Source organism: Pelobates fuscus, chromosome 9 (genome assembly GCF_036172605.1).
Source record: "Pelobates fuscus isolate aPelFus1 chromosome 9, aPelFus1.pri, whole genome shotgun sequence".
NCBI lineage: Eukaryota > Metazoa > Chordata > Amphibia > Anura > Pelobatidae > Pelobates > Pelobates fuscus.
Window position 1 is genome coordinate 10,878,327 of NC_086325.1, and position 18,042 is coordinate 10,896,368.

Here is an 18,042-nt window from a genome sequence, read left to right on the forward strand (position 1 = left end):
AATAGATTCCTAAGACGTTATTTATTTTCAAGTTGTAATGAAATCTTTTCGTCTTATTCACAAAACTGGAATTCTGCAGAATTGACTAAATAAATGTAAATTTATTATAATAAAACATATAGGTAAATCATTTCTCCCATTCAACTTGTTCGACCTAATATGAATTATTTTCTCGTGAGTTCTCCACGATTTCTGGTTTATTGAATATCAAGGGTTACTTATCCAGGCGTTAAGTTGTTGGGATCCTGTTACATCTTATGATGGCTTCTGCCTTCCTGCAGATATTTATGGGGCAAATAGCCCAGATCTAGCTTTAACACAACATGTCACTTGATTGACAGATGCACAAGAAGTACGGGGATGTGTACACTCTGTATCTCGGGCCCCGGAGAGTGGTGGTGCTATGTGGGTACGATGCTGTCAAGGAAGCCCTGGTGGATAATGGAGACGAATTTGGGTTCAGAGGCCAGTTGCCAGTTACCGATTTATATATTCAGGGCCACGGTAAGTAAATCCTCCATTGAGAACTCATGCTTGCCAGATTCCACTACTGAAAAAAAGGTACCTCAACCAGAATTGATGAGTATACCAAATCCCTTTTATTCATTCCATCTTAGATTGAATTGGTGCTTGAGTGTTTCATGACTGGTTGGCACTTGTTTAGAAACTGCATGGTATGGTATAGCTTTCCCATAGCACATAGCTAATGTTCTTCTTTAGGTTTTGGTAAAACTCTACGCACCACAATCTACTGCAGTAGTTATGGTGCCAGGAGTGCCCAGCTTCCCATAGTATAGCATATCTTAGTGTAGTAGGAAGCTTACAGCACCAGTGGGCGTGGTGACGGAAGCTAATAGGGCACTCCTGGTACCATAACCACTACAGCTGGTAACATTGAATATTTGCTTACCTTGAATTTTCTAAGTTTTGTGTTGACATTTAAAGCGATTTGTGTGTGCGTAGGTAGACTCTACATTAATGCGACTCTTGCCTCTGTGCTAAACATCATAATTCATATAACACGGTTTACACTGACGCACTCACAGGTCATCTTAATGGTGAACTAAACTGCATTTATGTTCAAATCAAAGATCTAGGATGTAATTACTCCTACTGAAAGTAAATTACGTTTATTTCACAATTAAGATGTCCTGTGAGTGTGCCAAAGTGAACAATGTTTATATATTCACACATGTATTTTGAACCTTTGCTGTGGAACGTGAACTTTTCGCTAGTCTGATATCTGTTAAATGTCCTATGTTTGGATAGGATCAGCTCTCTACTGATAAGTGGTTTTCAAGGTTTCAAACTTTGATTGTGAAATTGATGGCTGAATGACCAAAATTAGTCCTCTCTTATTATTTGTTAATGAATGGCTATATTACAATGTGTGTGAATGAGTTAGTGTGAATGTGTATGAATTTGTGAATCTAACCCTTTCATTACTAAACTCACCTTTGTTTAATTCACACAGCAGTTACCTGGAACATTTGCTAAATCATAAAATAATAATAATAATAATAATCATAACAATAATAAGATTCTGAAAATATGTGTATAATTATAAGATTAAAAAGGAAAATCCACTAGCCAAATAAAAATAAAAATAAAAAAATCACTGAGTAGTAAATATACTCCCAATGAAATTATTATTATTATTATTATTATTATTGACATTATAGCGCCAACTGTCTGAGGGATACCGAGGCCATCCTCACCCTAGTCCACTCCCCACTCCTTCCCGAGACCCAAAAGACTGGCGGGACAGTCGTAGTCAGAGTGGCCGAGGATCTACTGCCTATCCACAGCACAAGTCCACCTTGACTGGGGGACCAGAGGCACCAGCACACATGGTATGATAAGGGAGCAAGGAGCCACAGCTTTCAGGTGGGACAGAAGGTTTTAGTTTTAAAACCTGTCCAGCATGACAGGCTACAGGCTGCCTGGCAGGGCCCATACCGGGTACAGAAGCTGGGGCTCCTGGGTACAGAAGCTCATGGGATGAAGACCCCTTGTCACCAGAGGTGGGAAGCCCTGAGGATGGGTGGCGGGAACAAGGGACAAAAGGACTGAAGTTAAGTTTCTATCAGGAGACCGCTGGGAGGGGGAGGACCCTGGGAGGGGACACTGAGTGGCGGGAATAGAAGACAAAGAGACTGGGGTTCCAGATCCATTATACAACCTCTGGGAGAGGGAGGACCCTGGGAGGGACATTGTCTTTATGTGTGATCCACTTCTTGCATGGCGAAAGTATAAAGCCAATAAAGTTGTTGTTGTACTCCTGGAACTGTGTGTCATGCAGTTACTGGGGGGGAAATGGGTCTCTCCATTCATTAATAGTGGAGGTAACCAGCTTGGTTACCAACGGTCCGCTACACTGTCGCTTTAACGTCAGGTGCCGATGCCAATACTCTACTCTCGTGCATGCGCGAAAGTACAACATTGAGGTTTATGGAGCATCCCACAAGACAGCGGGATCCTCCATAGACAGAGACATCACTGGTTACGAGATTTAGAGAGACAAAGTAGTCCCTACGTTCAGTGAAATTCCAACCCGGTAAAAATGAGTATCTCATAAAGATTCTATCATTATGAAATGCTCACTTTTCAGGGGTGGGGGAGGGGGTAACAGTGTCGCTTTTAAATAATTTTCATTTAGCACTTAATTAACACAAAAATGAATACCCACAAACAGTACAAGCAGTAAAGAGGATTAAAAATGCCAAAGTTTAATTCTTAATATCTACACATTGCACAGTCAGTTCTCACTTGAAATCTAGACAGTGTTGCTTTAGGCAGGTGTAAGGCAGCCAATCAGCTTAATGAGGATGGGAGTCATATTTTTATTTACACAGTACAGATTATATTTATATATTCAATGTAATTATTTGTTATAAAAAGGTTTATCTACTTACTGTTTGCACAATATTTAGAAGGTAGTTTCATCTGTAAAAAGCAGGTGATTTTCACCAAATTGTGGGGCATCTGTGGGGTTCTAGGTTACTTTGGAGGGAAATATATATATATATATCTTTGAAAATAGAGAAAATAGGCCCTCTTGGACTCAGCCCTGCTTAATGAGGACAAATTACTTACAGACATTGGAAAAAGAAAGTACACCCTCTTTGAATTCTATGGTTTAGCATATCAGGACATAATAACAATCATCCGTTCCCTAACAGGTCTTAACATTAGGTAAATACAACCTCAGATGAACAACACATGACATATTACACTGCGTCATGATTTATTTAACAAAAACAAAGCCAACATGGAGAAGTCATGTGTAAAATACTAACTATACATAGAATGTGACGGCAGATAAGAACTGTAACGGACCGTTTCACTTACAAGAGGATAAAACCCAGTTTAGGCGATATCCCCCTTTCCAGATGCACAGGCAGCTACTGCAAACACCACTCTCCCGACTGGAACCACACGAACTCTGGAATCAGCTGAACAGGAAAAGCATACCATCCGCTTACACTCCTGGCAGTCAGCATACAATCCAATTCCCCCAAAGAACGAGACGACACATCGCTTTGAGGGTTAAGCAGGAACTGAGGACTGGCTCATCCAGCCTGGCTTTTATTTCCAACTCACACATACAGGCCACACCCAGGGGGAGGCATAAAAGAACCAATGACATAGATGTTACCTCCCACACATTCCCTCCCCTTAGTGTGACACATAATCCCATTATGCATACAGTTTAAAATATACTTTTACACAACTTTCCTAACTCTAAAACCATACATCACATTCACATAAAAATACATATCCACAATCAATCCATTCAGGGGAACAACATATTAAAAATGGCATGGATCAGACCAGGGGTTCAAAAGTTAGTAAAGTATCTTTTAAAACCCCTAGCTTCCCAGCTCAGACTGTTTTTTACAGAGCCTTCTCTGTGCTGGAGAACTAATCTAATTATCTCCAGCACATAGACAGACTCCATTAACCACATGGTTACAGAAAGACATAAAACACTTTAAAATACAGAAAGTTACTTTTTAACCATAACACACAGACATTTCACATATCCCCAGATAGCTGGGATCTGCGCGCACAAAACTACCGAATAGCGCGCAGATCCTACTCACACAGTACAATTGCCATGGAGCTAAAGTCTTTCCCATAGTCTTTCATTATATGAATAGGCTCCATGGTATGGCTATCTGGGGTATCACATTCCCATAAAGTCTGGTCCATAGTCCAAAGTCAAGAGGCGGGCAATCAGCCCCCTCCAAGGACACGTGGCGAGGCCGGTTTCGCCACAAGAACCATTCGGCCCATCTAGTCTGCCCAATTTTCTAAATACTTTCATTAGTCCCTGACCTTATCTTATAGTTAGGATAGCCTTATACCTATCCCACACATGCTTAAACTCCTTTACTGTGTTAACCTCTACCACTTCACCTTGACATTTATAAAGGTGGTCACACTTGCTGACGATAAATGAATCAAGGGCAATTGACTAGCAGCACCTGCCTACTTCTTCGTCTCTGAATTTATATGAAAGCAATACGGATGTACTATCATGTGTTGTTGTTCATGTGAGTTTGTATTTATCACATCTTAATTTTAAGACCTGCTAAGGAACAGATGATTGATACTATGTCCGGATATAAAAACCATAGAATTCAAAGAAGGGGGTACTTTATTTTTCCCATGACTGTATTTGCAAAATACAGTCTTTCATTATATGAATAGGCTCCATGGTATGGCTATCTGGGGTATCACATTCCCATAAAGTCTGGTCCATAGTCCAAAGGCAAGAAGCGGGCAATCAGCCCCCTCCAAGGACACGTGGCGAGGTCGGTTTCGCCACACTTCTCCCCTTTACCCCCCAGACTAACAGGGTACTTGACCTCCTGCTGGTCAGTGCCCTTGTTAGTCCAGCAGCCCACCCACAAGACAGAAACAGCAGTACAGCCCACCCACAATAAACCATTACTACACCTGGGTAAGGGAGAATCTTGTCCATGTCCAGGTGCCTTACCACGGCTGTGTGGGGGACTGGTAGGCTGCCTTGGTGGGTTGCTGAGGGTGCAGAGACCAGCGGTACTCTGTCCTGGTGCCAGCACTACCCCGGGAGTAGCCTGGTTGGAGCCTGGTTGCTGGAGATTGACTGTCTCCACTTTGGATATATCGCTCTGTGGCTGGGGGACAGGACCGACCGTCCCTACCCCTGGTGCTGTAAGTGCAGAGACTACGGTCCCATCTGCACGGATGTGGGGCTTAACATCTCCCCTTGGTGGGTTAGGCTGCCGCTGGAGAGAGGGTGTAACAAGCTCCTCTCTCTGGACGGTAAACTGCCGCTGGGGAGAGAGGCTAGCAGGCTCCTCTCCCTGCCATTCTCTCCAGCTGTCTCCCCTTTCCTTCTCTTGTCCTGCTGCTGGGGTGCGAGACTGACTGTCTCTGCTCCCTGCAGGACACACTGCCGCTGGGGAGGATGGATGACACCATCAGCTCCCTGGGGTACACACGGCCGCTGGGGAGGAAGGACGGCACCTTCTGCTCCCTGAGACACCCACTGCCGCTGGGGAGGGAGGACGCTGCTCTCCTCTCCCTTCACTTCACACTGCCTTCCTGGCATATCACTTTGCTGCTGGGGGGCAGGAACAACAACCTCTGCCCCTGTAACTCAGCCTGCCGCTGGGGAGGGAGGACGACACCATCCGCTCCCTGGGTTACACACTGCCACTGGGGAGGATGGACGACACCATCAGCTCCCTGGGGTACACACTGCCGCTGGGGAGGAAGGACGGCACCTTCTGCTCCCTGGGACACACACTGCCGCTGGGGAGGATGGACGACACCATCAGCTCCCTGGGGTACACACTGCCGCTGGGGAGGAAGGACTGCACCTTCTGCTCCCTGGGGCACACACTGCCGCTGGGGAGGATGGACGACACCATCAGCTCCCTGGGGCAGATGGACGACACCGTCAGCTCCCTGGGGTACACACTGCCGCTGGGGAGGAAGGACGGCACCTTCTGCTCCCTGGGACACACACTGCCGCTGGGGAGGATGGACGACACCATCAGCTCCCTGGGGTACACACTGCCGCTGGGGAGGGAGGACGCTGTTCTCCGCTCCCTTCACTTCACACTGCCTTCTTGGCATATCACTTTGCTGCTGGGGGGCAGGAACAACTACCTCTGCCCCCTGTAACTCAGCCTGCCGCCGGGGAGGATAGACGACACCATCAGCTCCCTGGGGTACACACTGCCGCTGGGGAGAAAGGACGGCACCTTCTGCTCCCTGAGACACCCACTGCCGCTGGGGAGGGAGGACGCTGCTCTCCTCTCCCTTCACTTCACACTGCCTTCCTGGCATATCACTTTGCTGCTGGGGGGCAGGAACAACAACCTGTGCCCCTGTAACTCAGCCTGCCGCTGGGGAGGGAGGACGACACCATCCGCTCCCTGGGTTACACACTGCCGCTGGGGAGGATGGACGACACCATCAGCTCCCTGGGGTACACACGGCCGCTGGGGAGGAAGGACGGCACCTTCTGCTCCCTGAGACACCCACTGCCGCTGGGGAGGGAGGACGCTGCTCTCCTCTCCCTTCACTTCACACTGCCTTCCTGGCATATCACTTTGCTGCTGGGGGGCAGGAACAACAACCTCTGCCCCTGTAACTCAGCCTGCCGCTGGGGAGGGAGGACGACACCATCCGCTCCCTGGGTTACACACTGCCGCTGGGGAGGATGGACGACACCATCAGCTCCCTGGGGTACACACTGCCGCTGGGGAGGAAGGACGGCACCTTCTGCTCCCTGGGACACACACTGCCGCTGGGGAGGATGGACGACACCATCAGCTCCCTGGGGTACACACTGCCGCTGGGGAGGAAGGACTGCACCTTCTGCTCCCTGGGGCACACACTGCCGCTGGGGAGGATGGTCGACACCATCAGCTCCCTGGGGCAGATGGACGACACCGTCAGCTCCCTGGGGTACACACTGCCGCTGGGGAGGAAGGACGGCACCTTCTGCTCCCTGGGACACACACTGCCGCTGGGGAGGATGGACGACACCATCAGCTCCCTGGGGTACACACTGCCGCTGGGGAGGGAGGACGCTGTTCTCCGCTCCCTTCACTTCACACTGCCTTCTTGGCATATCACTTTGCTGCTGGGGGGCAGGAACAACTACCTCTGCCCCCTGTAACTCAGCCTGCCGCCGGGGAGGATAGACGTCACCATCAGCTCCCTGGGGTACACACTGCCGCTGGGGAGAAAGGACTGCACCTTCTGCTCCCTGGGACACACACTGCCGCTGGGGAGGATGGAGGACACCATCAGCTCCCTGTAAAACATACTGCCGCTGGGGATCTGGGCCGGGTGCCCAGCATCCCTGAAGGGCCGGTAGAGAGACCTCGGTACCATCTCCACCGGCCACCTCGGTTTCTTCCTCGTCCCACTCTACCTGTGGCTGGAGTTTCTCCCAACGTGCCCACTGGCCTTCCCTCAACGCCCTGTGTTGTAGGTTCCGGGTCACCATGTCCCACACGAACCGCACGTATTTCTCCTCTGGATTGGGTCCGTAAAACTTCAGGTGCAACCCTACCATCGTGCCAAACTCTAGTACGGAGTAGCTATACGCCATGCTTGCTGTAGCCACTGCTGGTTCCATTAGGTTGCTGAAGATAGGGATGCTGCACAACTCCACACGTTACCGGTGTCTCTGAGCTGCTTCTCCTCGCACTAGGACGCCATCCCACCGCTGTCACCAATGTAACGGACCGTTTCACTTACAAGAGGATAAAACCCAGTTTAGGCGATATCCCCCTTTCCAGATGCACAGGCAGCTACTGCAAACACCACTCTCCTGACTGGAACCACACGAACTCTGGAATCAGCTGAACAGGAAAAGCATACCATCCGCTTACACTCCTGGCTGTCAGCATACAATCCAATTCCCCCAAAGAACGAGACGACACATCGCTTTGAGGGTTAAGCAGGAACTGAGGACTGCCTCATCCAGCCTGGCTTTTATTTCCAACTCACAAATACAGGCCACACCCAGGGGGAGGCATAAAAGAACCAATGACATAGATGTTACCTCCCACACATCCCCTCCCCTTAGTGTGACACATAATCCCATTATGCATACTGTTTAAAATATACTTTTACACAACTTTCCTAACTCTAAAACCATACATCACATTCACATAAAAATACATATCCACAATCAATCCATTCAGGGGAACAACATATTAAAAAATGGCATGGATCAGACCAGGGGTTCAAAAGTTAGTAAAGTATCTTTTAAAACCCCTAGCTTCCCAGCTCAGACTGTTTTTTACAGAGCCTTCTCTGTGCTGGAGAACTAATCTAATTATCTCCAGCACATAGACAGACTCCATTAACCACATGGTTACAGAAAGACATAAAACACTTTAAAATACAGAAAGTTACTTTTTAACCATAACACACAGACATTTCACATATCCCCAGATAGCTGGGATCTGCGCGCACAAAACTACCGAATAGCGCGCAGATCCTACTCACACAGTACAATTGCCATGGAGCTAAAGTCTTTCCCATAGTCTTTCATTATATGAATAGGCTCCATGGTATGGCTATCTGGGGTATCACATTCCCATAAAGTCTGGTCCATAGTCCAAAGGCAAGAGGCGGGCAATCAGCCCCCTCCAAGGACACGTGGCGAGGCCGGTTTCGCCACAAGAACCATTCGGCCCATCTAGTCTGCCCAATTTTCTAAATACTTTCATTAGTCCCTGACCTTATCTTATAGTTAGGATAGCCTTATACCTATCCCACACATGCTTAAACTCCTTTACTGTGTTAACCTCTACCACTTCACCTTGACATTTATAAAGGTGGTCACACTTGCTGACGATAAATGAATCAAGGGCAATTGACTAGCAGCACCTGCCTACTTCTTCGTCTCTGAATTTATATGAAAGCAATAAGGATGTACTATCATGTGTTGTTGTTCATGTGAGTTTGTATTTATCACATCTTAATTTTAAGACCTGCTAAGGAACAGATGATTGATACTATGTCCGGATATAAAAACCATAGAATTCAAAGAAGGGGGTACTTTATTTTTCCCATGACTGTATTTGCAACGATGACCCTATTAATCTGGCACTGGTGTAGCTCATCATGTGTTGATTGTCTCACTTTTTATTATTATTATTACCATTTATATAGCGCCAACAGATTCTGTAGCGCTTTACAATATTAGAAGAAGGGGGGGGGGTTAACTATAAATAAGACAATTACAAAAAACTTACAAGAACGATAGGTTGAAGATGACCCTGCTCAAACGAGCTTACAGTCTATAGGAGTTCAGGTAAAACACATTAGGACAGGAAATAGCAAATAAGGTGGGAGTGAGGAAGAGCTGGGGGAGAGAGTAGAGTACTGCCCTTTAGGAGAGAGCAAGAGACAGGTATGTGAGGTAGAGGTTAATCTGGGAGGCCATAAGCTTTCCTAAAGAGATGGATTTTAAGGCACTTCTTAAGCAATTGAAGACTAGGGGAGACCTGCAATGGCCGCACAGGTGCGAGCAGCGGACAGGAGAAGGTCATTGGCAGAGCAGAAAGACTGAGAAGGGCCTACCTATGGATCTGTGAAGAGATTTTGTTCAGGTTAAGAAGAGGGTGATGAAGCAGGTTTCATGCGGAGATTTATAGAATAAGAAGTCCCAAATAGACTCCATTCAGAATGTCAATGTCTGCTCTCTACATACATACCGTATGCTTATTGTGTCTTGCAGGTGTCATATTCAGTAATGGAGACAAATGGAAAGAGCTTCGACGATTTTCCCTCATGACTCTGCGAAATTTTGGGATGGGAAAACGATCCATTGAAGAGAGAATTAAAGAAGAGGCTCTATGTCTGGTAGATGAACTTAAAAAAAAGAATGGTAAATACTAATTTTAAAGCAATAGTAAAGGTAACTTGTGGGTTATGCAGACTCCCTCTGTCCTATTATACAGTTTTTTTGTGTATATTTTGAAAAACAGAATTAGAGCACAATTAATGATTCTGTGACATCATAACTCCCAAGACGAAGAGTTGTAGACATAATGCAATCTCTCCACAATTTGAGCGCGCTGGTTTATAGAATTACTAAAGCGTAAGTACAAATTAAATAGATTGACAGTATCTCAGAGACCACAGGTGACGACTAACACAATTCCACATTCTAGAGGCTTGATGAGCATTATGGGAAATGGACTTTACGAACATCTTTATCTCGAAGGTAACCAATTACTGCCCGAGATCTTGGCATGTGAAACAGACGTAGAAAGGTTGCATATTGAAAATCATCTATGACCTGTTAGCATTTTTTTTTTACGTTGTGCTATGTTTTATTTTAATCCCTTCACTACCGAGAACTTTTTGCTTGAAAATATATTTGCATCCCATTTATTTGGAGCAAGAAACAAATTATTAGTATTTAACCATCATAAAACACAGCAATTTTGTTTGCAGACAAACTTAAAAATACGAAAATTAACACAATTTAGATTTTTATAGTTCAGCCTTTAACATATATTTGGAAAATGAAAGGCTTTAGACAGTATACAGTGTCCTTTATCTTGCCATATTTTACACAGTGCCTTAAATGTTAGAATAAAAGCCAAAAATGCTATGTTTCCTCATATGCAGTAGGTGTAACGAAAATATCTAAATACAAATTGTCAATAAACTTGCGTGTAGGTATTTGTAAGGACTCTGAAGGCAGTATTAGCAGTTCAGTTTTCTAAAAATGGCTGCAGAATGTAACGCAAATATCTGTATTTGCGCATAATGTCATAATTATAAGCTGCAAATTGTAACATATTCATCCTCAACTTGCGGTATCTGCGCTCAGCGGCCATGCGTCAGTGTACCTGACTCCTGCAAAATGTTGATAGACGCGGATCCACGCCAAATTATAGCCCCATGTCCGCCCACGGTGATGACAACGTTGGCGTGCGTATGACGTCACGCGGGAGACGCGCACGCACCTTATGGGATCAAAAGCGGATTTAGGCCAATCAGAATTGTAAAAGGCTTATTTCAATGCATTTTTACTTCTCCTCATTGCCCCATCGTGGTTTCCCTTAGTGGTTGTCCGAGTGTGTTCCTGAGTGTTTATTTCCGGTTATTGACTTTGGCTTCGTTTTGACTTCCCTGTATTCTGGTATCCCTGGCTTTTGGCTTTCCCTCATCGTTGTGTCCCTTTCTGTGTCCCCGACCTCGACAAGTATTGTGACTATTCTTTGGTACGTTAAGTCCGGCCATTCTAAGGCCCAGTAAGACGTTACCTTTTAGGTGTGATACATTTCTACTTGCTGGATCAAGTAGTAATTCTGACACAAAATACACTAAAAACCAAAAACCCTTATTCTTGATTTTGGTTTTTGAAGGGGATAAAATGTATATTATATATTTAGCAATTGACGTTTCAGTTCAGTCCTGACACAGCCTGCGCATACTGCATTGGAAAAGGCATTGGCATGTGCACGGGGTGTGATGGGTGTGCCAGGGCACATCCTAATCCAGGGACATACCATGGGCACTTGCCAGGGGCGCAGGTTGAGGGGGGGCGCAAAAATCACTTGTCAGACTGACAAGTGATTTTTGTGCCCCTCGGCCTGCGCTCCCTGCGCCCCCCAGGCTGCGTGAGGCTCCATAAGGGAAAAGCATGCACTGTACACTACATAGGAGCATGGGGGAGTGTCAATAACTCTTACCTGAGGAAGACCCATTTTATAGGGTTGAAACACGTTGTGCTTGTTTTAATCTTTTTTTTTGTTCTAATAAAAGTTATAAATTTACTTTTGATTTGGTTCCTGAGTTACCACAACAGAGAAATTCCAATACCTTTTGGGGGACCTGCACTTACCTGATCCATCTGCATCTGATTGATGTAACTGTGATTACAGTTTAGAGCCGACTCATAAGGGCTCTAAATATAGTGAGTGTTCCAAGTTATTTTAACTTTTTATTTTTGTACATACATACTGTCCTATGATGGCATTTTATGTTTACAATATCTAGGTACTTTTACAACAATACCAAAAGAACCCTCTACCATAGTGTGCGCAATCATCCTATCTGTTTATCCAATTGTCTGGATCCAGGGACTCAGTGGGAAGGCCTCTCCTCCAAGAGAGTATAGCTGTGAAGCTCTTACAAGAGCTAGATGTATAGCAATATAGCGGTTCCCTACAATCACGAGACGAGGCTACGTGTTGAAGGTTAAGCAGGAATGGTTTAATGGTAGTCACACTGGCCTTTTATGCAAGTCCTCAAGCAAGGTGTATGCCCACATGGACCTTGTTGGGGACAGGGACACAAACCCATACACCAATGATAATACGTTTACAATGTATGAAACTCCCACATACAATACAATAAGCCTTTCCCTTTACTTAGGAGATAATTGAGTCAAGCACTATACTAAACTCTCCAAACACAAAAATACACATTTTTACAAAACTGCCAAAATACCTTAAAACAAATAAAATCCCCATCAAAGTTACATCCCATGGTAGCCCTGATCTGGGGGACCAACATATCCAAAAATCACCAAGATCAGTTCAGGGATTCAGAAATTTTATGGAAGTCATAGTTTTTACCGACCGCATGCATGGTGCCATAGCCGAAAATAGTTCGATAGAATCACGGTTAAATGCCGCTGGAGGACCGCTCGTGAACCGCAAGGTTTTCATGTGGAAAATAATTCCAGGGCATTCGCGGCTAAGTCCCCCTGAAGTCTATTCACGTGGTCGTCCATAGGAATTGCTGCCACCCAGACGAACACTTCGACCACAGAGGTGGAAATTGCAACAATGTATCAATTAGGCTTAACAAGCTCCGGTGGTCTCCAGTTTGTGCGGCTGTTCGGTAAACGAGCCATATAGTCCCACTTGCACGAACAGAGCCTGTTATAAGTCCAAGAGGCACAATTAGTGATTTAAACCCAGTTTTATCACAGGGGCCATAGTCACAGGGTAAGAGAATGACAAGTATTCTCCTCCAAGAACCCGTGACGAGATCCAGTTCGTCACAGATGGGAAAAAAAATTAAACAAATTTTAACTTCTAGTTACATTGAAAAAGAGAAAGAAAGAAATTTCATGGAGGATTGGTCAAAGAAACAAAGCTTGTTATCACTGTGGTAACTAATGCCTGCAAAAGTACTTTCATTTCCAAACAAGAGGGAACATTTCACATATTATTTTTCCTTTATGTCATGTCAAATTGTTTAATTTATTTATTAAAATGCACACGTGGATTACAATATATAGGAAAAACACCGAGATCCCTTTAAACTAGAATAAACGAACATGTCAGAAATATTAAAATGTAATTCCCAAACCACAGTTTATCAAAGCACTTTTTAGAAACCCATAACTCCAATCCAAAAGAATTGGAATGTATAGAAATTCCAAAAATATTTACCCATTGGAGGGGTGAAAATTATGCTTTTAACTTAAATAAAAAAATAAATCAATTGGATTTTCAAATTACAAACTTTATGCCCTAAAGGACTAAATATTGATGTTGAAATTAGACTTATCCTCTAATTAATCTATTTTCCATTAATTTATCTTTTAGCCCATTTTATTATATTTTGTTCTTAGCATTATTGTCGAATGCATTTTCTTCTTAATATAACGTGTATCTATAGGCTGTTTTTAAAATGAATATATTGTATCTTCCTGATTTAAAAAACTAATCCATCCTATTCTCTTGATTTCCCTGCCCTCATTTTTTCCATCTCCATCGTCTAAAATCGTGATTCTGTGAAACCCCTCTATTTGAGTGGTATATGTATGTGAGACTGCATAGACAGCTCTTATTGGACAATAAGGATGCAATGATGAACTTCCAAGCAGCATGATCCAACGTCCGCCGGAAGAATAGAACAGTGGACGTAACCGGAAGTAACCGTTACATGTGACCGGCAGAGATTTGGAATAGACGCATGGCCATCTTGAGAAGGTCAAATGCACGAAGAATGAAAGAACTGACAAGGTTCCCAGGGAAAGGCAGTGTTTAAATACCCGGTAGATTAGCAATCTGCTTTAGGTGAAGCACAGGTATCAGCCACAGATGAAGTCAAGCCCCCCATAAAAAGCCAGGAATAACAAAGATAGAACATATTTAAAAGAACAGAATCTGCTGTGGCTTAGAGGCAGTATAGCAGGTCCATGACATGAAGGATCCAGGTTCATATCCACTGTTGGGCAATTCTGGGGCGACCACGTCTGGCTGTCTGGATGTCATGGTGAGGACCGAGAGAGACATGGGAGTGACATGAATGGGAGGGGGGCATGAATGAGTGGGGAACATGAGGGGGAGAGGGACATGGATGGGGACTTGAGCAGGAGAGAGACATGGATGGGAGGACGGCATGGGGGAGAGAGATGTGGATGGGTGGGGGACACGGTTAGAGGGGGTTCGTTTTAGGGGGGTTATTGTAGCAGGGTTAGGGTAGTTAGGGTGACAGGGTTAGAGGGGGTTAGTGTGACATGGTTAGGGGGGTTACAAGAATGTTATAGGGTGTGTGGCAGAGAGAGGGGTGGAGAGAATGACAGTATGTGGGGAGGCTGTGTTAAACACTGGCTAAAAATGCATTTAGTTTATATAATGACTTTAGTATGGCCTTGTATGGATGGATGTAAGGAAGAAGATACCTGGATGGAAGGGGGATAGAAGTGAAGTGAAGCAGAGAGTATAGCAACACCTTACCCTGCCTGGAGATTGCAGAGGGACTAGGGAGCGAGCGGAGCTGATAGATGACATGTAGATGATAGATAGATGATGATTTTATATATATATACATATACACACAGCGTGTGTGTTTGTGCTTTAGGGTGCACACCCTAATGCAATAGGCTGCACACGCCTATGAAAAGAGGAGACACATTGTGTCTGTTCATCCTCTCTCTATGAGCTTAAAATTTATGCCAGAGCAGAGCTAATAACAATGACTGACAGCCCAATAACAGGATAGAGCTAAACATAGGGATGTGGATTTCTGTATTTCATTTTATTTTCCAGATCCAAGAAATACATATTTATTAAATATAGGGGTTATGTAAATATGATATTAAAAATCCTGGGAATTAATTGTTCCTCTAAACTACAATGACAGTGCTCCATGTTCCTCTAAGTCGAAGTGTAAACTGCATTTAAAGTACCACTATAGTGCCAGGAAAACATACTCATTTTCCTGGCACTATAGTGCCCTGAGTGTGCCCCCACCCTCAGGGCCCCCCTCTCGCCGCGCTCTAGGGGGTGGAAGGGGTTACATTTACCTATTTCTCCAGCGCCGGGCGGGGAACTCTCCTCCTCCTCCTCCTCGGCTGAATGCGCATGCGTGGCACGAGCCGCACGCGCATTCAGCCAGTCTCATAGGAAAGCATTCTCAATGCTTTCCTATGAAAGCTGGCGTCTTCTCACTGTGAAAATCACAGTGAAAAGCGCGGAAGTGCCTCTGGCAACTGTCAATGAGACAGCCACTAGAGGCTGGATTAACCCATATGTAAACATAGCAGTTTCTCTGAAACTGCTATTTTATAGAAAAAGGCTTAAACCTAGCTGGACCTGGCACCCAGACCACTTCATTAAGCTGAAGTGGTCTGGGAGCCTATAGTGGTCCTTTAACATCTTGATACCACTTCTGAGGATGGCAATGATGCCAGTATTACATGTGGTCCATAAAAAAAAAAAAATAGAAAACACAAACAGCTGAGTTTTCTTGTATGATGATCACATGGAGACTTGATGTCGGTTCTTGAAGATCATAGTTTAGAAAGATAAAGTTAATTAACTCAGTTAGATTAAGATGGCCAGTCCTGACTACATTCCTTAATCGTCTTGCATAAAAGTAATAATCACTCCCATTTTCTCTCTTTCAGGAGAACCTATTGACCCCACATTTTACTTCAGCCAGGTGGCATCTAATATCATATGTACCATCCTTTTTGGGAACAGATTTACCTACGATGACCCTGATTTCCGAAGACTCATGCAGATCATAAATGACATATTTATAGGAATGTCATCACCCTGGGGACAGGTAAATGGCACTGTGTATACCAGAGAGTGGGACATTATGAAATAGATAAACAGCACAGGTTGAACTTGAGGTGAAAGGTTTGATAATACGGTGTATGTCTGTATGGAGGTGATAATCTGGTCAGGTATCTGAAGATATAGAAAATTATTTCTAGTTAATTACTTTGTATCATTTCACTGTGATGGAATCAGGAGAGGGGGAAAGGTATTTAATAGACATGCTATCTGTCCATAGAACAATTATCTCCTTGTAAATTAGGATTTAATAACAATTCAAACCATAAAAACTGCAAATAAAAGGAGTCAGTCATACTGTGGATTGTGGTGAATTGACAAAGTAATAGCAAATTTAGGTTTGGGAATTTCTCCAATTCAATTATTTGATCCAAAAATAAAATGCGTGCTTCTCTCTTTTATATGTAGCACAAATCCTGCTTTTGTGAATAACCCAAGACCATATGGTTTTAAAGTAAATAGGAGCTTTATGTTTGATCATGTAATAAAGTGTGTTTTTATCTTCACACAGCTTTTCGACATGTTTAATGTGGTGATGAAATACTTACCAGGACCCCACCATAACGCGGTCAGGTGTGCCTACAAGTTGGAGAAGTTTGTGCTGGAACGGTTGGACAGAGATCGTAAAACAGTGGATATTAACCGCCCACGGCACATGATGGACAGTTTCCTTATTAGAACAGAAGAGGTATGGTTATTAGCCATAATGCTTGTGGAAGATATATGATATCGACCCATAATGCAAGAGGGACAAAGTTTAGTCGTTATCCTTAAAGGAACACTATAACATTAGGAATACAAAGCTGTATTGTGCCCCTGTCCCTAACTTACAACCCCCGCCCACAACCATGAAAGATTTAAAAAAAAATTGTTTTTTACTTACTTCCTTTCAGTGCTAACGATTTCTTGGTGCTGACTCAGTCTTTTCCACCCGCAATATCACACCGGTGGATGTCCTCATGCAAAATGTGAAGATGTCCAAAGTCATCTAATTGAGTTAAACCCAGTTAGAAGGCAGGAAGCACCTCTAGTGGCTGTCTGGTAGACATTGTAGTTTCTCTAAACTGTAGGGCTAAGGCAAGATGGACACTTCACTTAGACCACTTCAATGATCTGAAGTTGTCTGGGTGCCTATAGCATCCCTTTAATACCATGTAGAAGAGGTATGATAATTAACTCCAGAGAGATTTATTATTGGATTTGCTATAACTGCTGTATCTCATAGTTGCAGACTTGAGTCCTGGGAAAGTCACGCTTCATTATTTACAGGCAAATGGTATGGCCAACATAAAATTGGGTAATCACATTAAACCTTCAGAACATATTAGAACCCACTAAAACCAGTGGTGTGGACAGCATTATATTACGTTATAAAACTCCTTTAATTATCATTATATTTTGAGGGCTTTATGACACGATGTCTACTGGAAAAACAAGACTGTTTGCCCTCTCTTTATTTTGGTAATTTTCCAAAATTAAAAATAATAAGATGTAATAGTATGTATTTATTATATATTTACTATGGAATTTTACCATAGTTGGAAGATTTGTTTTGGTTATCTTTCTTCTCTTTGCAGGAAAAAAGCAACCCATCAACTCATTTCAACATGGAAAACTTACTCAAAAACTCCACCAGTCTATTTGTCGCCGGAACAGAGACCCTGAGCACCACATTAAGGCACGGATTCCTGCTCTTCCTGAAGTTTCCTCATATTAAAAGTAAGATTGAGGGCAATTTGTAACTCACAAAGGTATTATTCACAACAATGTGAATCGTCAGTAATTCAAAGTAAATTTCAGATTTTAGGCGACAATAGCCAACCCAAAAACAGAGGAAGGAAAATGTTTTCCATTTGGCTATTTTGGCTTAAGGCCTGTTTAGGTTAAGGGCACCCTACGATGTAGGTAAATAATTGATTTTACTCACCCTTTCTCCCATGTCACGGCTGTCTCGACG

The 18,042-nt window shown here is 43.9% G+C and overlaps 1 protein-coding gene across 1 annotated transcript in view; it reads left to right on the plus strand.

Moving 5' to 3' along the window:
- Positions 1 to 18,042, plus strand: part of LOC134572277 (cytochrome P450 2B11-like) — a 44,776-nt gene that overhangs the window by 6,410 nt on the left and 20,324 nt on the right. Inside the window, exons 2-6 of the mRNA XM_063431147.1 lie at positions 342 to 504; positions 9,764 to 9,913; positions 15,911 to 16,071; positions 16,597 to 16,773; positions 17,663 to 17,804. Coding sequence (XP_063287217.1) covers positions 342 to 504; positions 9,764 to 9,913; positions 15,911 to 16,071; positions 16,597 to 16,773; positions 17,663 to 17,804 — 793 coding nt within the window. The remainder of the gene's footprint in view (positions 1 to 341; positions 505 to 9,763; positions 9,914 to 15,910; positions 16,072 to 16,596; positions 16,774 to 17,662; positions 17,805 to 18,042) is intronic.